This window comes from Simochromis diagramma, unplaced genomic scaffold, assembly GCF_900408965.1.
Source record: "Simochromis diagramma unplaced genomic scaffold, fSimDia1.1 OVJJ01000545.1, whole genome shotgun sequence".
Classification (NCBI taxonomy): domain Eukaryota; kingdom Metazoa; phylum Chordata; class Actinopteri; order Cichliformes; family Cichlidae; genus Simochromis; species Simochromis diagramma.
Window position 1 is genome coordinate 6,979,418 of NW_024387371.1, and position 26,276 is coordinate 7,005,693.

General features: G+C 38.3%; 3 protein-coding genes and 1 non-coding gene across 8 annotated transcripts in view; 2 read left to right on the forward strand and 2 right to left on the reverse strand.

The window, feature by feature from the left end:
- The first annotated feature begins 92 nt into the window (after window positions 1–92).
- On the forward strand, window positions 93–7,581 carry LOC120718865 (tumor protein D54-like). 4 transcript variants are annotated; one of them, XM_040007586.1, is made up of 9 exons: window positions 97–369; window positions 1,304–1,413; window positions 1,518–1,666; window positions 1,889–1,936; window positions 2,370–2,471; window positions 5,031–5,057; window positions 6,605–6,640; window positions 6,742–6,790; window positions 6,864–7,581. In XM_040007586.1, the coding sequence occupies exons 1-9, from the start codon at window positions 357–359 to the stop codon at window positions 6,939–6,941; spliced, it is 612 nt and encodes a 203-aa protein (XP_039863520.1). In that variant the 5' UTR covers window positions 97–356; the 3' UTR covers window positions 6,942–7,581. The 4 variants fall into 4 exon arrangements, 2 of the variants coding, with proteins under 2 accessions (XP_039863520.1, XP_039863521.1); XR_005692587.1 differs by lacking the exon at window positions 6,864–7,581 and having other exon boundaries at window positions 93–369; window positions 2,370–2,803; window positions 4,901–5,057; window positions 6,742–6,791; XR_005692588.1 differs by lacking the exon at window positions 6,864–7,581 and having other exon boundaries at window positions 98–369; window positions 4,901–5,057; window positions 6,742–6,791.
- A 1,865-nt stretch (window positions 7,582–9,446) lies between these two features.
- Window positions 9,447–9,518, reverse strand: trnae-cuc. Its single transcript has one exon. It is a non-coding gene; the product is annotated as a tRNA-Glu (tRNA).
- A 558-nt stretch (window positions 9,519–10,076) lies between these two features.
- Window positions 10,077–12,509, forward strand: ppdpfa (pancreatic progenitor cell differentiation and proliferation factor a). The gene is made up of 5 exons (XM_040008250.1): window positions 10,077–10,241; window positions 11,531–11,633; window positions 11,746–11,823; window positions 11,918–12,011; window positions 12,105–12,509. Exons 2-5 carry the CDS (start codon window positions 11,579–11,581, stop codon window positions 12,259–12,261), a joined length of 384 nt encoding a protein of 127 aa, XP_039864184.1. The 5' UTR covers window positions 10,077–10,241; window positions 11,531–11,578; the 3' UTR covers window positions 12,262–12,509.
- An 8,180-nt stretch (window positions 12,510–20,689) lies between these two features.
- nol4la (nucleolar protein 4-like a) overlaps window positions 20,690–26,276 on the reverse strand; it is a 34,337-nt gene continuing 28,750 nt past the window's right edge. For both annotated transcript variants that reach the window (XM_040008202.1, XM_040008203.1), the window contains exon 11: window positions 20,690–26,136. In XM_040008202.1, the coding sequence (XP_039864136.1) occupies window positions 25,919–26,136 (218 nt within the window). In that variant the 3' untranslated portion in view covers window positions 20,690–25,918. The remainder of the gene's footprint in view (window positions 26,137–26,276) is intronic.

Consider the following 26,276-nt stretch of genomic DNA (forward strand, 5'->3'; position numbering starts at 1 on the left):
TTGTTTTAAGTATGTTTTGATGGTTAAACCTTTGACTTCAGTTAAAAAACTTTAAATACTTGTGTCACCAATTTGCAAGACAACGTTCAATGCTACTTTATGTAATAAAGTCGTATTAGATAGGACACTTCTTTTTCCTTTGCGTGAGTTTTAAGGAAGGTTTAATTGTGCTATAGGTTTCTTAAAAAAAAAAAAAATCCTGCTCGTGGTCATCATTGTTCCTGTGGTGTGTATGTGTGTGGGTGTAAGCCCATTAACAGCCTCGGTGATCCTGGCTGCCTGCCTCCTGCTGAGCTCAGTGGGGACAGTTGGCAGCAGCTAGCCAGTCAAACACTTGCGAGGTGAAACTGGCAGCAATGAGCAGACAAGGTAAGACCGTCTCGCCATGTCTGTATGGGACCATGTGTGAAATTAGCACCGACATGCATTTACTTTAAAGGTTTATTCGTTGAAATTGTGCGGTTCATGTTATCAGCTAACAGCAACAAATGTGCAACAGGTGAGGTTAGCTGTTAGCAGAGCAGCTACTTATTAGCTAGTTTGTTGTACAGGAAGAGGGGGAGGAGAGTTCAGCACTGAGGACAGCTCCAGTGTCTGTTTATATATGTCTACAAAAAGTGTTAAAAGTATGCAGAAGTTTCATATGTATCTATAAAAGGCTTTTCTGTGGCTTTTTGTACATAACATCTATATTAGCTATATCATTAGCTGTATATATGCTATACTGTGTATCTATACCTACATTTGGTGTATTTTGTTGTTGTTTTATGCATTTTAAAGGCATTTCTAAGTTAGATGAGGTTCTGAAGGCTAATGATATTTATGTCTGGTGAGTGCTATGTATTTATCTGTACAAATAAACAGGAACTAAACAGTTATGTAATAGGTGTTTCCATTTTACATGGCTTTATCTTATAGTTCATTGCCCTCATTGTTCGTGATGGGGTTTTTTATTCTCACTGAATATGTTCTCTTAGGTGTTTTTAATTAAATGTGAACTCTTCATCCAGTGCGCATTTTGTTGTTAATTTGCATGTTTTTCAAAGGCCTGTCTACTTCACAATCAAAGCACTAAATACTATGGTTTGTAGCTTTGGTTAATGCAGCATACCTTTTCTATTAAAACATATATTAAATCAGATACAAATACATTATATATATATAAGAGCCAGCTAAGTTAACCTGGGCTTCAGTTACACCACAATAGCCAATATTTTGTTAATAAAATAGTCAAAGGTAACAGGAAAGTATCTATATGATTTTTTTTTATTTATCTGGTCTTTTCCTCTTTGCTGTTTCTAAGGTTTTGGTGGAGCTTCTGTTCACTTCTCTCCGAGCATACTGGGAAATGGATCTTCACCCACAGATCTTACAGAGGAGGACTTAGATGCTCTACGTTTTGAACTTACAAAAGTAAAGTTATTCATGGGGGTATTTGGGACAATGTGGGATAGAAACCCTGCTCTAAAGAAAAATTGATATGTGTAACATCAGCTTTTTTTTTTTCTTTCTCGCAGACAGAGGATGAAATTCAGGCCTTGAGGCAGGTGCTTTTGACCAAAGAACAATACGCAGCAGACATCAGAAGGCAACTAGGAATGAGTCCGCTCGGTAACATCAAACAGAGCATATCCAAAGGATGGCAAGAGGTCCAGACCTCAGCCCCGTATGTGCACTTTGGTCCTCATAAACATAGTAATGTTTGCTAATTGTTTGAAAACCATTGATAGTTTAACTGGTTGAAAACACCTAAACCACTGTCGTGATAGATCGCTTACCACACATATCTTAGTGCACTTTTGTTACGTAACCATGGAAAGTACTCTAATGACTGTCGTAAGCTCTCTATTGTGTCAGCGCAATAATCTGTCTTGTTCTGTCCATTCAGATATCTCACAGCCTCTGCAACTCTGGATGACATCAGCCACTCCAGTGTGTGAGTGTTCCTCATTATATGCACAAAATAATAAACGTTCTTACTATGTTTTATGACGCAGGGATTTTCCAAAGTTTTGTCCTGCACTCACATGCTAAAGAGGGATCTCTTCAAAGAAACAAGGGATGGGATTTTCCTTGTCAAATAGGATTGGTGCCCCGTTAATAGCCTCACAGCCTGACTTAGCACAAGGAGCAGCAGTATTAACGGGAAACAGGAGGACCAGCCTGAAGCGTTCATTAGAGACAGAGTGAGGGATCTGCTTCAGCCAGATGGACTGTCGCCAGTGACGTCTATGAGCTTATTGTTAACGACGTCTGAGTTAATACCTTTGTGCTCCCTGTATGCACCTGCCTGTTATGTAATATATTACAATAGCGAGAGACTTTTCTTAATTCAGATCCTGACTTCTACTGCTAATTTCTCCTTGTAGATATGTGAGGACACGGGACAGTCTCTCTCATGCAGGCCAGGTGACATCTGCTGCAATGTCTAGTGTGGGCGTGGTCATCACCAGGAGACTGGCACAGATGAGGTACACCCATAGTCAGTTCCTCCACTCAATCTTCATAATAAAAGGCTTTTTTTTTTTTTTACTTTTTAAATTAGCTTTGTTCAAAAATGACTCGGTAGTGAGTAAAAAGTAATGGGATAAATGTCGTTAAGATTGTACTTCCTTTAAGTTTCCTTTAGCTTAAAAATCAAATGCCAGGCTTTTCTTGCACATAATGAAAGAGGACTAAGAGTTCACAGTGCAAAGGCTATCATCGGGGTGTTGGAAAAGCTGTCTTTGGCTAGTTCAGCTGGACAGATGGATGGATAGGAGGCCAACAGAGAGGCATGACAAGTGGACAGCATGTCGAAAGGGTGATTTAAAGTGTAAACTGTGGCTTTTTCTTTCAGCTGCTCCCTTATTCACGAGATGTCGCCACAGCGGGTGGCTCTGCATATTTGATTTGGCAGATTTACATGTTAGAAAACACTATCAAAGACTGCAAGTTACAAGCATTGCAATTAGGTGTTGAGAGGAGGCAAATGCAGGACACTGAGGCAGACATAGTGAACAGAAAAACAAGCCTTACTCTGATTGTGCAGAAACACAAAATCATAGTAATAATAATAACTTTATTTGTATAGCACTTTTCAAAACACAGGGTAAAACTCGAGAGGAAACACAGGAGAGCAAACAGGAGAATGAAAAATAAGTGGGAAATGATGGACATGTGAAACAAATAAAACACAGCTAAAAACAATCAAAGCAATAAATAAAAGTAGGACTGGAAAATGAAATATAACTGAAATTAAAAGGCATAAAAAAAGATCAACACTAACATGAAACATGGAATTAGGCCCCTAATGTAGATCAACAGGAGATAGAATGAGTGAACCAAAGGCAACCCACTCAGTCACACCAATATGCCAAAAGTCCAAAACAAAATTGATTGTTAAAGTGGCAAAATCGTGCCGCGGGCATACACAACCCGAAATACACAAGGAAATAGGACACAATGGGGTAACGAGATGAAGGTGAAGATAATCAAAGACACTTGAGAAAAGTAATTCTACAAAATTAAAAAAGTAAGTGAGACCTGTTTCGGAAACATGGAGATACACAGGAGTTCACACAAGAGAATGGGAGAGGAAAGATACAGGGAATAAAATAAACACTAATACAAACTGAAACTATGAGCCCAAAGATAGGTTAAGGGCTCCTTAATTTGTGATTATGTTAGTTTTATTTCTGTATTTACATCCTAACTCTCGCATTAGGATTCACTATTCTGTCTTAGTTTAGAGTTTAATGTTGCACAACTAAAACAGCTTGTATAATTTCACATCCGACATGGGTACTGATAATGTTAAGCGCACATGTAAAGTTTCAAATTATGGTACCGAGTACTGACTGAACAGACTCAGACGGAAGCAATCCTTATACATGCTGCTAACGTGTAATCCTGCATTAGTCACAATTATAGCTACTCTAAACTCCACAGGAAAAAAACATCAATACTAACAAAATCCTTCACTGTCGTAACCCCTAGAATTTGCTTTCATAACCATCCTTTCAAAAATGACAAGGATTTCTTCTGATACTAACATTTCCATTTGAGTCTGTCAGATTTTTAGAAATTCAATAAAAATAGCTGATCGTTAACAGGTTAATGTCAGTTACACCTTCACTAATCCGGGAGTCTTTCATCAGTTATCTTACAAGTCTCTGGGTGCAGTAGGGAGTATGTCATGGTTTCATGGTGGTTTCATTTATGAGTAAATTGTATTTTATATCCAAATACCTTTTAATGGCTCTATATGTGTTTCTTATTTATTTTCCTTCATCAGTGGCAGATATTCAAAAATCTTATAATTGTATTAATTATCATTTTAATGCAAAAAATAGTCAAAAATACAAATTATATAAACAAAATTACATTTGCATTTTTACTTCTTGCCAGATCAATTTTCCTTGTTTTATCAATGCTAGAAGAAGATTAAAACTTTTAAAGTGATGGTATGTTTGAGTGAAGTATGTCTTTACAGTGTGCCGGTATTGGTTTAAAACCCAGATCAGATGAACAAGAGATTGCTTGAGGGATTCTAGTCAGGGTGGGGCTTTTTCATCCTTTGTTACTTCCAAACTTATTTTTGCAACAGAATTTCTACAAACATCTTGTTTTTGAAATATTTATGCAGAAAAATTCAAAACCAAAGCTTCTCCAGCAGTAGATCTTAAAATTCAAGGTCTGGTAACCGTGGCTCAATGCAAAATAGTTACAATACATTCAAAGCCTGTAATGTTAAAAAAAATACATGTAATAATTATATATTATGACCCCATACCACAGCACTGGGCCAGTTCCTGAAGAAAACTATTAAAAGATGTCAAATAAGTAGATTTAGAACTTCCTGACAGGCTCGAAATTTTGGTTGAAGTGCCTCTTGTGTTTATGTTCAACCACTAAACAGCTGTAATCCAATCACCGTGGAGCACCTGGCCATCAGCAGCAGTAGCTGTTGTTGTAATCCTTGTGGAAACAGAAGCTGATGTGACGTTATCTGTGTCTGTCTGTTTATCTTCATGCTGCAAACTCAACAGAGCTCTGCCTCTTCCAAGCCCACCACGGTAAGATCTGTGAGCGGTAAGACTGAAGTGAGCTGCATGAGAGGGTGTGACCTAAAAAGAATAAAGAAAGAAAAGTGGAAAGTGGTGATTTAGAGTGTTAGAACATCACACATTTCACATCATGCAGTCACTGAAATGGAACTGAAATAATCAGCGTGATTTAAAGAAGATGTTAAATTGTTTTGGGGTTTTCTTCATTTCTATCTTTTTAGATCCAGATGTTTGACATGTCAAGTGTTTTTTAAACAAAAACTTGTTTTCCACCTTTTTTCTCTCAATTTTTTGACTAATTCAAGAATTTTGAGAACAAGACTTAAATTAATTTATAGTTCAATAAGGAGAAATTGTTTGAAAGAAAAGAACAAATTTGTTGCATGTAAAATGTAAGCATTTCTAGCAGTTATTCTATGATAAGAGGCAAAATCATGGAGCAGATTCCTAGATAAAGGAGACCGTAATTTCACCACCCAGTGTCTAGGCCAGAGGTCTGGAGCCTGTGGATCTGTTGCCCAGCTTTAGCAACTCCCTGTGATTTTGACAGAAAAATAAATAGTATAAAATAATTAATATACTGTTATAAAAATGTGTAATATGTGCCTACATCTAGATATCAACTGGTGCCGTATCTGGTTAATTTTGCTGAACATCAGTAGCAGTGGTTTCCATGAATGCAGACACATAAACACCTCATCATTTTCAAAATGTGCTCCAGCTTCCTTCCCATTTCCTAACGAGTCACCACAGGAGAAGAATCAGCATGCTTGTGATGCCCCAGAGGCTGGGTATGGATCCTCTACTAGTCTTAAGCCAGAGATCTTTATTATAAGGTCAACCCTCTACACCATGGAGCCACTGAGCTACTGACTCCAAAAATATGTCATGGACAGATTTGTTTGCTTTCACTGCCCACGCTGATGTTTTACCATTATACCTCATCTACAGCTGGGCTTTCAAATTAAACTAAAACTGGTCTTCTTTTTTATTTTTAAAGTTTTTGAAAGCTATTAATCTGCTATATGTTAAACTTTCTATTATCAAAGTGGACTCCATAGTGCTGTAGCCATTCACAATGATGGCCTAAACATGCATTTCTCCCTTCAGATATTTTTTTAGTTGTGTTACACAGATTAAGATTTGTGTAAAACCCTTTCCACACAATCAAGAGCCGAGCAACAAAAGTGCTTTTTATCTATATAAGATATGACATCATCATATTGGCCAGCAACCGCCTACAAACAGGCTAAAATTTCCCACTGACATCTATGAGCCTGCAAAACTTTATGAAAACATAATCTGATTTTAATTTCATGACGCTAACATCTAATTAATTCCACAAGAGTTGAATTATTCATGATTATATTATTACATATATTATCACAGATAGATCTTCCTTTCTGAACTAATCTGAAACTGTTATTATAAACATTTTAACCCTTAGTGTACAAATCTACAAAATCTGCAGCAAAATAAAATGTATTTTTTTTTTGTAATTTTAAGGCTTATTTGTCTTTTTTTAATGCTTAAATGTCCTGCTTTCTGTTTCCCAGCACACTGAGCCACACCATAAGTGTGCCGAGTATGAGGTAAAACACCATGTCTCTTTGTCTCTTTAGATCTTTTCATATATGCATGGCTTAGACATTAACTTTGCTCATCTTTTAATTTGTCCTTTGTCTTTCCTCAGGCATTCCTCTACATTCAGATCTTTTGAGGAAATGGCTGGCAATATGAAGGTAAACAGCAGAAAGATGGATAAAACAGTTAGCTCTGTGCTTCTTGTTTTGAATACTGTCACTTGTTTCATAGGATAAGGTCACTGGCAGCACGTCAACTAATGGAAACACGTCCGGGTTTGAAAGAAGATCCCATCGCCACAGTCAATGAGGAAAAACCAGTCTAATATCAATAATTATTTTCATGACTTCTAAAGCTATAAAAGAAAATAATTTTGCTCCCTGTCTGTATGAATTTGTTTTTTGACTGTAACCTAAAACCGATTGTCTGATAGAATATGTTAAATTTTTAACTTAAGCTCATTTTGACATAAAACATTTTTAATATTCAATACTCAGTTTCATGAATGTAATTTATTTTGACATGTGTGTGCAGAGACTCATGCAGAAATCAGCTGTAATTTAAATTATAAGTATTTTTGTAATTGAACATTTTTCAATTAAAGATAATAGAATGGTGTGCAGTCTTTTGAAATGGATGTTAAAATACATTGTCCATGTTGTTTGATCATGGACAATATAAAACGATTTCACTTCATAGGTATGAACCTCTAGGTGGTGCAAGAGATACGCAAGGGGTGTCAAAGCCATTTTAATTCTAGGGTCTCATACATCCTCATAGATGGAAATCAAGTGGGACAGACTTTGTTTTTAGAAACTATTAAAACTTTAATCTTATATTTCTAATAACATAAAAAAAAGTTAAATTATATTTATTATCTGCAATTTTCACACTTAGCAAATTTATTGATACACCTAGTTTATGCTATGCTGCCTACCTACTTTGTGTCCATTCTACTTTACTTAATCAGCCTTTAGCTAAAAGCTGCAATCCCAAAAATGAAATCCTACAGAGAAGGACCCAATATTTATAGATCATTTATCATTTATAGATCGAAAGGTTATTATAAATATGTATACCTGGCTTATCATAATGGAACATTTATTAAAGTGTTGAAAATAAAAAGCCATAAAAGTGACAACCACGAATGTTAGCAAGCCTTAATGACATTAACCAAAAGCTTTATTGACTGACCAATGCATTTCGGCTTGTGGCCTTCATCAGGGCCACAGTAACACATAATAGAAGTTTGCTTAAATAAAAGGCAGGAAACAGAAAAAAATCAAATTAACCAATCATGTCTTCATAGAAAAACCATCTTAAAATAATACATGCATGAAATACATAAGAAAAATATTACAAATATACAAAAAAACTATAAAATGATTACAAAGGAAAGTATTTCACGAAAAAAGGAGTCAGTGCAGCAGTTAGATTAAAAAACAAGAGTACATCATAACATGGAACCACATTTATGGTAAGGTCCATGTAAAATCTCTAAAATGTAAACTTAAAATGGAGACTTAAAACGAGATGTCTAGAAAGCTACTCTTTCTTTTGTTGATAAATAAATAAACATTACCCATGCGAGAATAATTGACAAAACAAAGTAACTGGTAAAAAAGAATAAAAACAGTACAAAGGGTACAGTTCACAAAATCTCATTGATAGAAAAATCCTCATTCATACCTCTAGGGTGCAGACTCTATCCAAAATGCTTGTCTTTTTTCCGGATAAAATTAATGTTACCACCTCTTTGGTTTAATTTAATGGCTTCAATGCCTAGAAAGAATAAAGGTGAATTTGGATGTTTATCATTGAAGTGTCTTGCAACAGGGCTGGTTAGATCATTCCTCTTGATTGAACTTCTGTCTTCATTAATTTGATCTTTCAGAGGGCGGGGTGTTTCTCCTATATATTTTATTGCATGGGCACTGTATCATGTAAATTACATTTTTAGTTCTGCATGTGATAAAGCACTTAATGGCAATGGTTTTGTCACTTATGGGATCTTTAAATTATTTAACATTTTTGGTATATTGAAAATTTATGCATTACCCACATATGAAATTACCTTGTAGGTTATGGCTTATCAGGGTTTTATCTGGAGTATTAGGGTCCTGGGAAGCTCTAACAAGCCTATTTTTAATATTTCTTCCTCTTCTATAGGTTATCATTGGTGGTTCTCTAAAGGTACCTAATAAGTTTGGGTCATTTTAAAGGATATGCCAGTGTTTTAAAATCATTTCTTTAATGTTCCTGGTTTTTGGTGCAAAGGTTGTACAAAAGACAAGTTTAGGTTTAAGTTTTGGAGATTTCTTACTTGCTAAATAGAAATCCCTGCTTATTGAATTCACCTACTCTTCTGCAGATCTTAACCTGTCCTCTTTGTAGGCTACTATCTTTCTTTAAATTTGTTCAACTTCTTTTCTTTGCTCTTATTATATTCATCCGGAATTTCACAGATATGTATGAGTCTAATCAGTTGGCTTACAGGGATGCTTAACCAATTAACCAATACTAACCTGTTATATGTCAGCTGGTTTATCTATGAAGACATGATTGGTTAATTTGAATTTTTTTCTGTTTCCTGCCTTTTATTTAAGCACACTTCTACTATGTGTTACTGTGACCCTGTTGAAGGACACAAGCCGAAACGCGTTAGTCAGTCAATAAAGTTGTTTCTCTTCCCTTGAAGTGCTGCTGGAGTCCCTGAATTGTGATTTTTTTTTCATCCTCCCCTTTCATCCTGTAAGCAGGTGAAGTTGTGCCAGAAATGTTCGCTGTGATTAAGTAAAAGCTCAAAATGTCTTGTTCCCTGACCGGGAATCGAACCCGGGCCGCGGCGGTGAGAGCGCCGAATCCTAACCACTAGACCACCAGGGAGCGGTAGTCACTATGGCGAGTCCTGACCCTTTAAAAGAGACCTTCAGCTTTACGAACTCAAAGAAATGCTGTATTTAACTGAGACAGAATTATGCTGCATTGTTGTCTCATGTGGTTTCCAGTACGGGAAGGGTAATAATTTCGGTTACCATCTCTACTTAGATACATGCTCTGAGTTAAGAAATTTATGAATGAGACTTTACAAACGAACTGCTTTTACAATGCCTTTCAGCTCAACGTAAGGCCGAAAAACCCTTTAAAAACCACTCGTCCGCTACCTTGTTACTAACTCAAATTTCACCTGTTATTGAAAACGGCTTGGCACTGTCTGCCTGTTCCCATTTCACCTCTAAACTGGCTGGCTAATGTGGATTATCCCACGAGTCTGTGCCAGCAGCGGGTTAACATAAGCCGCTCCAAGCCTGCTTCTCTTTCTCCTCAGTCTGGTGTCACCGATTACAAGGTTCCGCACGTTCAGTGGCCTCGAGCTACCACAGGCCACACCCCGTGGTTCCACAGTGGCACGTGCCAAACCCAGCTTGTATAAAAAGGCCCTCGGTGACTCTGCGTGAACCAGAAGCGCAGCAGCGTAGTGACCGACGAGGTCATCACCGATAGTTCCTTTACAAATGGGCCATAGAAACAACTAATACCTTTTCTAGTTCCAGCCATCCGCACCTTACAACCGCACCTGGTGACAACGACACCACCCCACTCTTGCAGGTGAGTCCAAATAACATCACTAGAAAAGCGTTAAAATATCAGCAGCTAATTATTTGTATGTTTAATTGTAGCCTTGATATGTAAACTTTGTGAAAACAAAAAATGTTAATTGAAAAATATAGAATATTAGTTCATTATTTTTAAGTTAAAGGTGGTGTTCTCCAAGTCTTTTCAAGTTGCCTACAAACCATCTCACATCACTGGACAGGCACATTTTTATTCTAATTACCCGAGAGCACACTCTAGCTTTCTCTGTGTACAAAGCAACACAAATATAAATGGCCATTAATGCACCAAAGTGAAAAGGAAAAACAAACTAAACTATTGTTAAAGGTATACCCGCTTACCGCAGAAGGCTGTGAAGGTCACAGTTACACAGACACTTTTGTGGTAATTTTTTAATGTAAATCTGTATCTCGTGCATTTTTGTCTACAAATGCAGTAAATATTAAAGAAGGCAGGTGAAACTGCCTTCTGGACTGCTGGTGTATCTGTGCGTCAGCTCAGATGTTAATCTGGGTTATCAGGTGCAGACCTGTACCTGCTTCATGAAATCCCTACAGCCATCTGCTGCTCACGCGGTATTAAGCTCTACAGCCTTCAGCTGGTTCTCTGAGCTGTTAATACGTGTTTTTCAAAAGGAGTCATTTTAAATAAATAAATGTAAAACTACAAATATTATTACTATACTATATTTAGTAATTAACTACCACTAATAGTAAGTTCATTTGGTGGAATAAAACAAACAGAAACAAAAATGCACTTACAAAATAAACTTAATTGCAAAGAAATATCATTAGTTAGCCTGCAGATGCTTATTGTGACTGAGCTGCCTCAATCAATGGGAAAGTGTTGCATTTGTCATAATATAATAGTACTTTTACAAAGTTAAACCTTTTAAAGCACTAAAAATGAACTGAAACCAGTAACGGTATGCTGACCTGGCATCTAAAAATAAAAGTTAAATAAATATATATAAAATTAATATAGGAAGCTATAATAAGTCTGGATGCAGGCCTCTGTTGTGACCTAACAGAACAACCTGATATTTCTGTGTCAGTGGTCACGCAGCCAGCTCATGCTGACATGTCCTCACACATGTTTTGGTTATTTGAGTCATGGGAAACCAGACTCCCTGAAGCAGCTGTTTCTGTTTTAGCACTCTGCACTCGAGGCCCTTAAACTAAGCACGGAGGGAAATGTGCAGCGCAGATGTGCAGTATCTCTGTGGTACAACATGAAGGGAATAAAATTATAAAGAAACTTTTTTTTTCTGTGTTTGCCTTTAGGTTACCATTTTCCATCTTTGAGCGGTTTTCCACCTAAGGTCGGCAACAATGGCAGCAATTCCATCAAGTGGCTCCCTTATCGCCACCCATGATTATTACAGAAGTGAGTCCCATGTGGTTTATGTACATTTCATTTTTGTGAAAGTTAATTTTTTCTATTAATTTTTTCTTCTAGAATAAGACTTGAATAAAAAGCCAAACTGTGTTTTCTCCAGGGCGCATCGGGTCCACATCGAGTAACAGCTCTTGCAGCAGTGCCGAGTACACAGGAGAGGCCATTCCACACCATCCAGGTATTCAGCATGACCTGATTTTATATGCAAAATTTTTAAAAAGGAAAATCTTCCTCTCTCCGCATCAGATAACGTTCAGTTTTGCTCCTTGCAGCACTTCCACGGCAAGACTCTGACCACTGGTGGACTTCGTTTTTCTTTGCTAAACAGAACCAGCCCGGCATGCAGAACAGCTCTGAAAATCAAAAGTGAGCATTGTAGTATTTGTGGAAGGCAGTTACCTTTGATTTTTTTCCCTTGTAGTTGTTGGTTTTTAAACTGTGGCTTTTTCTGTGTTGCAGGAACAGTACCTACACAGTGGCCAACGGCCAGGTGACCTGCATCGCCAGGCAAATGGTGCTGAACAGACAGGTCAGCGAGAGCAGTGAAAACGGGAAGTCTGAACCAATGAGCCCTCCTCCAGTTACCCCATTCGCACCTTACTCACCCTCAGCTTGACCGTCCATCACCATAGTCCAAGCAATGGAGATGGAGATGACGGCGGTGATGGCAACGAGGGTGTTTTTTCTTACTTTTAGTCGGTAGAGTTTGCTTTTTCTGTTTGCCTGTATAAATTATTACATTTTTGTTATGACCAAAAGTAAAAAAACAAACAAACAATGTTTTTTCATATAGTTCTTCTTATGACTTGACAGTGTTATCATTAATACTATTACCAGTACTACTAATAAAATGCTTACAGTGAGCACTTGTGTGTCGCATTTTCTTTCTGTTATTGACATTTACAGACTGGTTGTCAAAAGAAACTGAGCTTTTATTTAGGAAACATTATGACAAATCCTCAGATTTGCAGCGGTTCATGGGATGTTTTTCTGTAGGGGGAGAGAGAGGCGCGCTGCTTACCAAGCAACCTTAATCTCTTTAACTTCGTTATGATTATAAACGATTATTACAAGGGGTATTACAGTTTATATAACACTTCACCTTAGCTTGAATGTGGGTCACCAAGCTCCTGGAAGACACACTGCTGCAGAGAGTAAAAGTTAGGACAGTCGGGCATGATTAACAGTTAAATAAAAATGCAGTGGGTTTATTCATGTTTTGTTCTGTAGATGCATAAATTCACTGAAAACAAATCACTGTTTAGACACCTACTACAGCAGCCACGCACCCGCTGCTGTTTGCCACCATAAAACCCACTCAGCATGAATGTAAAGCACTCCTATTAAAGCTCATGCTGCCATTGTTTTCAGAGACGGGCACATTATTGTAAAATATTCAAGCTGTTCATTCTCTAAATGCTGCAACGGGAGAGATTTTAAAGCTCCCCTGTGATCCTTTAAGACTTAAAATTCTACATGTGTTCTCAGTTTGTGAATAAATGTTGATTTCGTTTATATTTGAAAGCACCTAAATACCACATTAAAAGACAAAGATATGTGCTTATAATCAAATAAAATTAACAATCACATTTTATTAGAAATGTGATTGTAGGATTAGTATGTGATTAGTAAGAGAAGAAGTTCAAGGCGGTGATTAGATCCTGATATGCCGGCAAGGATTTAAGAAAATAATGTTTTGAAGTTTAGTGCAACACATGTCAAAGGGTGTAATGAGCTGCGTTTTAGCTTTTCGTTTTTGGTTCTTGTTGAATCCAGAATTGGGTTAAAATTCTGCTTCTCACATAAAGTGGACTGACAGGCCTCTTTGTGCCACATCCTCCCACCAGAGAACTCATGCTGAGTCCAGGCTTATTTGTGGTTCTTAGAATGGAGACAGACCTGCTCTCCTCTTAAGATATTAAGATTAAACTTTCCTTTTTGACAAAACATACAGTTTGGGCTGGACTGGGTGACTCTGAACTATCCTTTAGAAATGTAGTCAGCTGGGAGAAATCCTGTGATGCACACAATATTTATTCTCCACTCTCCTCTTCCCTTTTATTTCTTTTCTTTTCCTTTCACGTTCATATGTCACTACTGCATTTTATTAACTGTTGTCTATTCCAGCTTTTCCACAATCATTAGAGTGTTCAGTGAAAGCGAATATTACAGAAATTAATTAATTTGGTCTGAAATTTATACACAACATTTTTCTGTGCATCACGAGAGGAACATTACTGGTCACAAACAAAATCCTTAATGCTTTCATCATCTACCCAATGACATGTTGTTCCACAGCTCAACCACAACTGTGCTGAACCGTACCCTTTAAAAAGAGCTACTTTGACATCTTGTCTACAAATGCTAAACTTGCTGATGCATGCAGTGCTACACAGCATTATCATCATCACAGAAATCATTCCTGGTAGAGTCTCTTTCATAGTCACCGCATTTAGCAACTGCTCTCTGAAACAGAATGAGGGGAAAATTTTGAATCTGATCCTCATTGGTTGTCGTGAGCATTGTTACATTCTTCTTGGTACTAATTTAAGTATCGGGGTCAGCTCATGCAACCTGAGCTACTGCTGCAAATTGGCACCATAAAGATGCAGAACTAAGTCAACCAAGTCATGGAAGATTGATAAGGCCTTTACCTATCATACATCCTGTTTTCCTCTTGTTTACAAGGATTCAGGTACACAGTGAGAAGAACAGTTGCCAACATCCAACCATACTTTAATTGAACTGTGAACTATCACCATAGCACATTTCCTTTAAAACCATAGTCTTGTGTAGCTCTCTTATTAAGACTATCATCATAAAATAACTATGTAACAGATTAATGATAACAGGAGGATCAATAGGTGTTTCCTTGAACTACGAGTCAGAGAAGCTTTTGTAAACTATAGACTGACAACTAAGAATAAACTGAGCAAAGTCTACGTGCAGTACTGTCCTGTTCACAAGATAATCTATCTGGACAAACCAGAAATGCAAACAGTTCCAGTACTCTATGCTGATCATTTACAGCCGTGTCAAACATGATTCATGCAGTCAGAACTTTAAGTTATACAACTGATTTAAAAATGGTACAACCTGTTCTCAATGCCCTCCAGAGCTGACCTATTCCTGGCGGTGTGTCAGGGAGGGCTAAAAATGTCTCATGATCCCAGCTGAGCACAAGCAAACCTGTGGCAATGCACTACCGTGGGACTTTCCCCTCGTGTTGGTCTTTTTAGTGACTCCATATGGTATCTTGCATTTCTCTGTGCAAAGTTTACAGACCAGAGTGAAGGACAAATACAGGTTAAAGAGGTTAAACAAAAACAACACAGACCGTGAGGGCATCCAGGAGCAGCAAATACAAGAAACACCAGGGTGTCCAGATCCTCTTTTATTGTCATGGCGCCATGTTCTTCTGCAGTATTTAATGAGTTTTGGTTGCTTATTCACTTTATTAATCTTCTTTCGGTGTTTTTGTTTTCCTATTTGTCTCCAGTGTTTCTCAGACTTTGCCTCTGTCTGTCTTGTCTTTATTTTAGTGTCTTTGTGCTCCTTATGTCCACTGTCTTTTTTATTTTGGTTAATACACTTCCCTCCATGTCTGCTGTGCCTTGAGTTCCCTCCTTTGTGATTGTTTTCCTCACCTCAATTTTCCCTTATCTGGACTCCCTGTTTGGTTTATGCCTATTGAACTTTACACATCTTTAGTTCTAGATCAGCTGAAAAAGGCTGGTTTTATTGTTGATAACCTTGCCAGCGTGAGCTTACTGAACTTGGGTCCTTTCTCCACTAACCAATAAAAGTATAAACCCAAAGCTTTTGTGCAAATAGATGCAAAATAATTACTTTACGTTTTGAAAATGCCTCATGATGGTGGTTTGATTTCCTGCCTACCATTCTCTCACTCCTTTAATTTGCAAAGGTGAACTTTGAAGGATGAGTGAGAACTGTCTGTTGAAATGGGTCAAAATCATCATGCTAGCTCTTCTTTTCATGCAGAAATCCTACAGCAGGCTAATTTACAATATAAAATATGTTGTCTTTTTTTAAAAAATGGACTTAAAACACTTATAATATCTCTGATTATATGACTTTTTAGTTGCACTTTTTAATATCAAACTATATCATTATGTCTATTTATAAAGATGCTTTTTAAACCCAGTTTGGCTTATTATTAGCAGTATTTGTGTCATGTTTACCAAAGGAGTCACATGACTAATGGCCATTGCTACTGTAGTGGAGCTTCCTGTATATGTATATATTTCTGGGTGCTTTCTTTAACTGTGTAGCATTTTGAAGAGTCATCACAACTTTTAAAGGATCTGTTGTGCGATTCTTTATTTTATTAGGCAGCTTTTTCTCCCTCGGGTACACCTCTCTGGCTGTAAGACCAGAAACTCACATGCTGTTTAAATTCTTCTGTATGTGAAGGGCAGCCAATAAGAAGAAAGCGGGCTTGTTTTGGACAGAGGATGAACTGAGGAGCTGCGCCAAAGAATGTGTGAGACACTTTTCTTTACTTCGACCATCAGAAGCATAAAATATAAACTCAGTATAGTATAAATTTTGTTAATATCATGACTTTCAGTGCAGCCGCCATATTGTCAGCCAGGTCTTCTGATGCATGTTTAATATTTCCCCTGCAGAGGCCTAACTGGTTTTTGGTTTCCCATTTATATAATCCTAAAGATGTCCCTCCATCTAAGGATTTATTACAGAAGTACACTACTTCAGGTTTGTGTTATTCTTTAGGGTGTGTTGTTATTAGACAGACTGAATGTTTTTCTCTATATGATGCATGTCAGTGAAATAGTTTAGGAAATCATATCTTTTCTGAATGCTGACTCTGTGCAGGGAAAGAGCCTGGCATGGCCGCAGAGCTCCCATCCAGATCAGACACTCTAAAGATAAATGGGGAATGTGGGGCAAAGGTATCTGGTTCATGAATCGATGCCTCCCCAAAGTCCAGCCTCTGACTCCCAACAAATGTACAACTTTAAACTGCTTTGATAAGATAACAGGAATAACAGGAATCAGCTTTGTTTGACTTCTCAAGTAAAAGGGTTTATACTGTTTGCAGGGGCACTGCTCGCATCCTTTTTTATGTCTATGTTTGACTGGCAGCATGGCCTAAGAACGTGGGTTCATCTGTCACTGAGGGACATTTCATGTTGAAATCCAATCCTGATTGATTTTCTCCACAGGCCACAGATGTTTGTCTGTGTTTTTGTTAGTATTTCTTCACAGGATCAAGTTTAGCAAACTGAAAAAAAATCTGTTTTGATTTGAAGCGACACTCCGAAAAATGCATTTCGAAACACTATGATTTCAAAGGCTTTGCAGTAGCGTCTTTTATCCAACAATGTCTGAGTGAAGTTTATTCTTAACTCTATGTAACAAAAAAAAAAAAACAATAAAGTGTTTGGAAATAAAATTAACATAAAAAATGGTGGTAAAATAGACCTTGGGTCGAAAACACTCATGTCAAATTGTAGCTTGAACTTCATATGGCCTCTTTGAGGCTATACTATTATGTATGTTTGACTTTACTAGAAGATTTAAATGCCTCATTAACTGTTTTACTGGCGATGATTTGAAATAGTTCAAATGATCAGTTTGATTGTTATAGACTCAACGACCACCATGTTACTTTCAATATTAAAACAAACAAAAAAACATTCACGCACTTAGATACGCCAGTTCAGCTGCTACTAGCAGAAACTCACAGAGGAAAGACGATTTAAGTGAGTTTAAATGTGGCATAGTTATTGGTTGGACAGGCTGATCTGAGTAGTTCAGAAACTGCTGATTTACTGGGATTTTCCCCAAAACAACCATCTGTAGGATTTTCAGAGGATGTTCTGAAAAAGAGAAAAGTGTTCAGCAGTTGTCTGGGTGAAAATTTCTTGTTGATGTCAGAGGTCAAAGAAAAATGATCCGACTGCTTCAAGCTGATTGGAAGCCAGATACTGGAAAAATGTTTCCTGGTCTTGTGAGTTCTGTAGGAAGGGTCAGCAATTGGTATAAAACAAAATGAATGCATCAATCCATCCTAAATCAAGCTGCTGTGTGTGGGTTAATTATGTGAGGGATATTTTCTTGGCACACTTTGGGTCCCAACTGCAGAAGCCTGCAGCCTACCTGAGTATTGCTGCCTGACCATGCCCGTCCCTTTATAACCACAGTGTACCCAGCTTCTAAAGACTGCTTCCAGCAGGATAAAACACTATGTGTTATCCTGCTGGATAACACATAGTGTTTTCGATCCCCGGGCTCTCTGTCCTGGTCGTTGTGTCCTTGGGCAAGACACTTTACCCTACCGCCTACTGCTGTTGGCCAGAGGGGCCGATGGCGAGATATGGCAGCCTCGCTTCTGTCAGTCTGCTCCAGGGCAGCTGTGGCTACAACCGTAGCTTGCCTCCACCAGTGTGTGAATGTGAGAGTGAATGAATAGTGGCATTGTAAAGCGCTTTGGGTGCTTTGAAAAGCGCTATATAAATCCAATCCATTATTATTATTATTATGTCACAAAATCATCTTAAACTGGTGTCTTGAACATGACGGTGAGTTCACTTCACTCCACAGTCTTCAGATCTCAATCCAATAGAGCACGTTTGTGATGTGATAGAAGACATTTACATCATAATACTGGCTTTCGATTGTTAAATGATTATTTTTAATTCCTAATAACATTTTAAGCCAGGTAAAGCCTGTAAATACTAATAACCGTTGAATAAGCTGACATGTATAATGATGTAAACAGACTTTTATTTTGTTTTGTGGGAATATTTACTTGTTCTGAGTCAGTGTACTCACTAGTACAAAGTCAATAACAGAGGACATGTGTCAATAGTCTGTCATGTGATTGCTGATTATTGGAACATTCACGCTTTACCTGTGCAGCACTTGCTGCACACTGTTTCCAGCAGTGAGCGCCCTACGTCTCTGACACTCACGATATCCTGATGTCACAGCACTGATTATTTCTCCATGTTCTTGTTGATGTACTTTCACTGTTTTCTGATTTGCAGTCTTTTTCTGCTTATCTGTTCCTATCTCTGGCCTATCTCAAGTTTAGTATTTGGGGTGTTTTTTGTGCTTCAGTGTAGGATGACTGATCATTTCATTTTTATTTTGATAAAGAATTTTTTTTGTGTACTTTTTGGTTTTCCTTCCTCCCACCATGTCTTGTTGTTCTCAACTAGACTGGAGAATATGAGCTTCTGAGTATCTAAAGTCCTTTCCTTCTCTTGTTTCTGCTTGATTGTTGATCCACCTGCTTCTGTGGTTTTTGTTTGTTCATCATTCTCGTCAGTCCTCACATATAAACCAATATTAAAGTGTTTGCAATTTCAAAGAAATCTCAAAAGTCTTGGTTTGTCACTTTTACAACCTTAGAAACTGAGGCCCCCACCTGTGTCATGGAACTGCTCCACCCCTCTTCTTCAATCTGGGGTTCTCAGGTCCTCAGACAGAGGCCTTCTAATGATCAGAAAATTAAAAAGGGATTCTGTCTTCTAAGTATTAGCTCCAAAACAATGGAGTAGCTTACCACTCTGTATTTGCTCCCTTGACTCTTGGAATCGTTTAAAAAGCAGCTCAAAACTCATCTGTTCAAACAGGCATTTAAGTGTTTGTAATTTTGTACTACTATGTTTATGTTTGGCTTCTGTCCGTCCACTTTGCCTTTGGCATGGGCAGATTTGTATTTGTTTACCTATGAAAAGCACCTTAAATAAACTTTAAGTACTTATAATTTTGTTTTGTCGTAGTGCATTTTATTGAACTGTTTTGCTTTATTTCTATTTTCCTATAGATTGTGTTTAAACTTTTGCGATAAAGAAACTTTAAATGAATGTTTACACATTGAACTACTGTCTGTAAGGCTGTGCTACATGCAGCATTTATTTGGTTCCTTTGCAAACATTAATCATTACTTTTCCATCTGCTTTCTGTGGCTCTGCTGCCCTCTTGTGCACAATATACTTAATACTGAATAAAATGAGTAAGTGTTGAAGCAGCTCTGTGTTTAATTTTTTTTATTTTATTTGAGCCTTCAGTTGATTCAAAATGCTGCAGCAAGAGTACTGCCAGGGAGTAGAAAGAGAGAGCATATTTCTCCCATACTGGCTTCTCTTCATTGACTCAGAATTTAAAATTCTTCTCCTTACCCACAAGGTCTTAAATAATCAGGCCTCGCCTTATCTTAATGACCTCATAGTACTATATCACCTCAGTAGAGCACTTCACTGTCAGACTGCTCATTTGCTTGCGGTTCCTAGAGTAATTAAAAGATGAATGGGAGGCAGAGCCCTCAGCTTTCAGGCCCCTTGTCTGTGGAACCAGCTCAAGAGACAGACACCATCTCTGCTTTTAAGATATAGCTTCAAATTTTCCTTTTTGATAAAGCATATATTCAGGATTGGATCAGTTCAGCCTGAATCCACCCTTAGTTACGCTGTAATAGGTGCAGACTGCTGGGAGCTTCCCATGATGCACTGTTTTGTTTTTGCTTGCTATGTGTTTATTCACAACTTCGCATTTAATAATTACTTATTAATAATCTCTGGCTCTCTTCCATAGCATGGCCCTCCTCCCTGACCCTGGTTCCGCTGGAGGTTCCTTCCTGTTAAAGGGGAGTTTTTCCTTGCCACTCTTGTCTGGTGCTTGCTCATAGGTCTTTTGATTGTTAGGATTACAACAATCTCACAATATAAATATAATACAATACATTTACAATATAAAGTCCCTTGAGGCAACTGGTCTTGTGATTTGGTGCTATATAAATAAACTGAACTGAGACTCTTTATTTTTGCAAAAATTAAAGAAAAAAAGTAAAACACCATGAGCCGAGGTCTCAGTTTGATAGCTCATCGCACTGTTTTATTCAATTACTGACATCTCAGGAGAAGAGGAGAGCCTTGCAACTCTGCTGTTGGTAAACCACTGGTGTTTTTTTTTTTTTTCATAGCGTTGATGCAACACTGAAAAAGCGCTATTTCCAAACAAACACAGGTCCCTCATTAGTGATATGTAAGAGGCAGAGAGAATCTCACCTGGACAGTTTTGCATGAAACATACAAATGAAACAGGTTCAACCTTTTTCTTTTGTCTTTTTGTAGTTTCACATATAATAATAAATATCCATACCTATAAACACTCCAAAAAATTAAGTCACAGGTACTGGAAAAAGCTCCACTTTTAAATCACAATGATAAATGTACAAAACAATAGACATCTCATATAAATGTTAATGGTTTTCGTTAAGAGATTTAAATCTCATTTCAGAGGAAATCAGCGGATAAAAACTAAACTTGGAGATTCAGTATTACCTGAGGTTTATGGGTTCCCCTTAAAAGGCCAGGAGAGGGGAATGGCTTTTATGTTACCGAGGAGATATTACAACAGGTCAAAGTGTACCTTTCAGGACACCTGTCGGGTTAAGGACAAGGAGTTTTCCCTGACAACGCGGCCGGGATATTAAAAGATTATGAGCACTTCATGTAGAAAATAAATGTACCTACACTCCATCGTTCTCCGTTTAGGCCACAATAGTCGTTTAAAACAGCTGATTAAAGTAATCAAAATCCTTAATTAATCTTTGCTGGTCCACTTTGAGAAGTTGCGAAGCTCCCGTTTTACTTAATATTAACTTTTAAAATGCTGGAAGCCACCACAACGCCGAGCCGACCGCAGCCAGTTGTCACGGCACACTCTGACCATGTGACCAGGTAGTCAAAGAGGTCACGTCTGCACTTGATGCAATGAAACAACAAAAAGAAAATACCTGGGCAAATGTACACAGATTAGAAGGAGAGGAATAAGTGTGAGAGGCAAAAAATATGTCGGAATAAAACGCGAAAAACAAACAAAAGCAAAATATTCTGAAAAACTGTACATGTAAACATCACACTTTCACTGAGTCCAAAACCAGAGGGGAAAAATACAAAGCTTCACACAGGTTTACAGTACAACCTCCTGCACAGAGCTACAGTCACTTATCCGTGCAGAAGAGGCAACAATTGAAATAATATAAATAACAATAGAAGTAATACAGACCACCACCAAATGATAAGTTAAAACAGGCAAGGGCTAAACCACTTTGATTTTTTTTTTTTAAACAGCGCTGTACCCACAGAAAAAAGAAAAGGTTTAAAACATCTTTTATCACTCTTTGTACAGCTATACAGTACATTTATCAGACCACTTTAGCAATCCACAAGCTACCAGGGCATTTTAATCAACACCAATAGATTACATTGTCCAGTCAATACAAAGAGAAAATCCATTGGGCATTATCAAAAGAAACCAAAACGGAACAAAACAAAAACAACAACATGACAACTAATGGTTGTCGTTGATCACAGTAACTCTAGCACAGCTAAAATGTTGCTCAGCGTAGACTTGAGACAAAATATCGATCTGCAAGCAAATGTTTGGTTGTGAAGATGGGACGAAGTTCAACAAGGTGTCACATGTGGAGGATCTGCTATGGCTACAGTAACAAACAAGCAGGTTGGAGGAGACGAGGAAGACGTGTGTGAGGACTCACGTCCCGTGTACATCTATGATTATGTCTGTGTGAGGCCAGAGGGGTGTTTCATAAAGTAAGATGACCAGTTAAACCAAGGCTGTTTCAGCAACATCACGAATTCACTCACCTTTAGGAGGCTTAAACCATAAATTCCATATAAAAGATGGCTCTCATATGATTAATTGGTTTGTGAAGCCTCAGTTTAAGCATTTTGACTGAGACATGTTGGGATTTTTGGAGCCAGAAGTGATCGTATGTGGATAAGAAGGCAGATTGCTGAGATATCAGCAAGCCTGGGACAAAAACTGCATCCAAATAAGTCCAAGCATACACACTTTTCATCTAGTTAATAAAACACTAGACTTTAACGTGCCAATCACAAACTTTCTGGATATTTGCACTGCGCCGCAAAAAATAAAATGTCTCAGATTTTCCCATAAAAAAAATTCTACAAAAGGCACGAACAGCAAAAACATGGCGATAACACAAATTAGCCAGGGTGAGGCCTAGCAGACTCTGATTACATCCCCTAACCTTGAGCTTTACAGCCTCAAGTGGTCACTAGAGGAACTGCAGTTTTTGGCACTTCTGCTATTTTTGCCACTTGGTTAAAATGTTTCCAGTTCTGCCCATTCTAGCCAATCATGACCATCTACTCCGTAAAAAGCGGGTTTATTAGGATGACTGGCACACCTGTAAGCTGTAGCCCAGTTTCAGTGCTGTATAACAAATTTCATTGCTATGGCCAGCTGTAGGTCTAACTAATTAAGTCTGAAAGCAATTTGGCTCCTTGGTTACATGTCAAGGAAATCATAACTAAAGTATATAAAAGTTGAAAAGATTTCAGACTAACTCGTACATTTCTCTGCTAATTTCAGGCCGCTGAGTGCGATTAGCTTTGATGTTTTTTCAGTCATTTTTTAAAGTGTTTACTATACCTTGGCCAAAAGACAGAACAACTCTTGAACTGCGACTTCATTGTTCAGCCCCAGAGGCCACTGCTAACCTTTTTTTTTTAACTTTGCTGAAATTTTTCTTTTAAATCTCTTTAATATATCTTTCACGGTTATTCAGCCACGAACGTTACAGCTACTTTTCTGTTTTCTTATCTATGAACTAATCAAACTAAAGTTTGAAGTCAGACTTTACCAAAGCTAAGACTACTAGGTGCAGCACAGTGGTTAGCACTGTATGACACTTCAAACAGGCTCCAGCCCCTTGGGGACCTTAACTGAATAAGTGAAAGAAATCTGATTGGTCATTATCAGCTTTAGGGATGGTCTCCAACAAGGCTTATTCAGGCCTTTCATAAGAAGCATTGCTTCTTTCCTCTATTATGAAACACCGCTCAGATGGACCAAACACACTGATGAGTTTAAACTCCGATAAAGGAGCTGTCTGCTGTTTTGTTTTTTTGTTTCTTGATGAAAACTACCTCTGATTGTGACTTATGTCAGATTATCCTTTGTTATAATCATTTGTCAGAACTGAAGCTAATTATTCAAATGAGGTAAAAACACACTCAAATCATTGTGTTACCTTAATCCTGAGCTATAAAGTGCTTCCAAACTTGCAATAGATAATAGAATTTAAATGTGAATGTAAATGTGAATGCAGCCCAATCATGACATGGTAATAAAACACAGGTCCCGACTCACTAGCCAGGCCTGCAGGTGGTGAGAAAGAGGTGAATGACCCTGAAGAGACTGATTAATGATACATGTGATAGGATTTGTGATACATACAGAAATATAGCTCTCTAAACTTTGACAAATCAGTAAGGTGCGAGCCGCTTTCGGCTGCTCGAAGAGTCTTTGTCTGGAATGTTTCAGCCTACTGAATTAAATCGTCACAGATTGATGCTGTTTACAAACTGCGTCACTCCACTTATACACAAACAGGAAATCAACACACTGTCAACATCGACAGAAAGGATTAAAAGAACACACACATAAACACACACACATACAGAACTGTCTTTGTGCTGAGTGACTCACCATTAAAAGTTGTGAGGCTGTGCTCTTGATCGGCTTTGAGTACTCGTTTGTGTCCTCAGTCCACACACATGCACAAACATAAACACACACACACACCATAGCAGAGAGCTGGGAGAGTAAACTGTGATGTGATTACATCTTTTTCAAAGATTGTCTCTTGCTTCTTTTCAAACTGTGTGTTTTCAGACGTGTTTTTAATGAGACTGTGATGCAGGGTCAGAGGGGACGATTCAGACGGACGCGCGCCCAGACGAAGGAGTTTCTTTTTGTCTGAACATCCCGCCCGCTCGCGCGCTCACACGGCCTCCGCCGCAGTCTCTAATGGATGCATGTGAGCTCTATGTACCTTTTCTAAACGTAAGAATAGTCACTAAACACTTCCTCCACGAAACAACCCGCCCTCCCCTGAAAAAGACGTGCAACATAAAGTCCCGTTTTTTTCTGCCAGGTCCCTTTTTTCCTTTTTTGTCACTGACTGATCCAAGTACACGAAAGTGCCTCAGTTATGAGGTTAGCGATAAAGATCAGTAATCACAACAAACAACAACATTGAAATTGGCTACAATGCTGCATGGGATATCATTACTTTTTACAACTTGACAGTAACAGCAAGAGGGGAGGGTAGTTAACCCTCTTAAAATGCCTCATCAAGTCATTTCAGCAACCATTACCGATTATCTTCAATATTGCACCTTTTTCCACTTTTCTGGTTATAAAACCAAGAGTCTAAACAATAAATTCATCTCCTTTCTCTCCCTGACAGGAGTCTGTGACCTCAATTTGCATACCCAGGCTTCCGAAAAAGCCTCCTTCCCTTTGAGTAATGAGAAACTGCCCGTGATAAAAATATTCATAGTAGGATAAGTGAAAACGAAAGGGTGCGCTGGGTAATGACTCTTTGTCTCGTAGTCTGGAAATCACTCCGACCGAGCAGAACAGAGGTATAATATTGACCACGCGTTGATGGATCTGCTTGTTTTGGTCAAACTTTACAGGTGAAAACTGTCAAACACTGTCACTGCTGATATTTTCGTGCTCTACTTTGTAACATTTTTTAATCTTATTATTTTTTTGGAGTATATATATATATATTTATATATATATGAAAGTCAGCATATCCGACAGTAGCTGTTGAGGTTAACAGGTCAAGTGGCAGGTCGCCACATCTTTTAGCAGCAATTCATCTGTGGACTTTCAGTTATCCGGTTATCATTTAGAAACGACTCGATTCACATAACCCAATCAAATCACGCCACTGTACAGCATATTTTACACACAAATAGAAAGAAATAATGATGCTAATTCACTGCTAGGAAACTATTCATTTGTCCAAACGTCTGCACAAATGAGCTGACTTGGCGTTACGGTGGTTAAGCTGATTCAACACCTCAGTCTGTGCACCAATTTTTCCTATTTTACTTTTTTTTTTCACATAGATCATCGCTTCCTGAGACAAATGGAGGTTGAGGTGCTAAGATGAATTGAATGGGATGAATGGCTACAGATAACAGGGCACTATAAGGTCAAAGTGAACCAAATGCATAAATAAACATCTTTCAGCCTGTGATATGTTCTGGCCCGCCCAAAGACATAAACATGTGGGGATAAGTATCATACCTACAGGGCCCACTGTGCGCTGCAGTATCACTCGTGTACAACTGTGTCTTTGTATGTGAGAGTCTGCCCCGAGACGGACAGGCCGAGGAGGGGGCAGGGAGCTGGCACGGTGTGGCTCGGACTCAGTTCTGCTGCAGGATCAGGTTTTCCAGCTCGTCTGCTGAGCGGAGCAGGAAGGCCGCGGACTCCCGGTACCCCGCGATGAGCTGCCTCACTGCTGTCACCTCTGGAGGGCTGAGCTGAGCGGAAGCGCCGCCTCCGCCACCTCCCTGACCGTGACTGTTGGAGCTGGAGGAGGAGGAGTTTGGGCCGACAGATTTCATACTCAGATCTGTGGGACCTGCGGAGGCAAACAGAATATTTTAGGGAAGTCAGACGATACAGGAAATACATTTAAGTGGCTCTATGTTCATTTCTAGCCTCATCTTTGTATTTTTAGATCGTACTAAAGTGGCTTTGGATGGTTCACAGTCCAAAGAA

What these genes read in the sequence shown, in the direction of transcription:
- LOC120718865 (XM_040007586.1), top strand. An exon ending in TACGTTTTGAACTTACAAAA is followed by an intron (nt 1,414 to 1,517) that starts GTAAAGTTATTC and finishes TCTTTCTCGCAG; the next exon opens with ACAGAGGATGAAATTCAGGC. An exon ending in GACATCAGCCACTCCAGTGT is followed by an intron (nt 1,937 to 2,369) that starts GTGAGTGTTCCT and finishes TTCTCCTTGTAG; the next exon opens with ATATGTGAGGACACGGGACA.
- ppdpfa (XM_040008250.1), top strand. Translation starts at nt 11,579, where the DNA reads ATGGCAGCAATTCCATCAAGTGGCTCCCTTATCGCCACCCATGATTAT. An exon ending in CACCCATGATTATTACAGAA is followed by an intron (nt 11,634 to 11,745) that starts GTGAGTCCCATG and finishes TGTTTTCTCCAG; the next exon opens with GGCGCATCGGGTCCACATCG. An exon ending in GGCCATTCCACACCATCCAG is followed by an intron (nt 11,824 to 11,917) that starts GTATTCAGCATG and finishes TGCTCCTTGCAG; the next exon opens with CACTTCCACGGCAAGACTCT.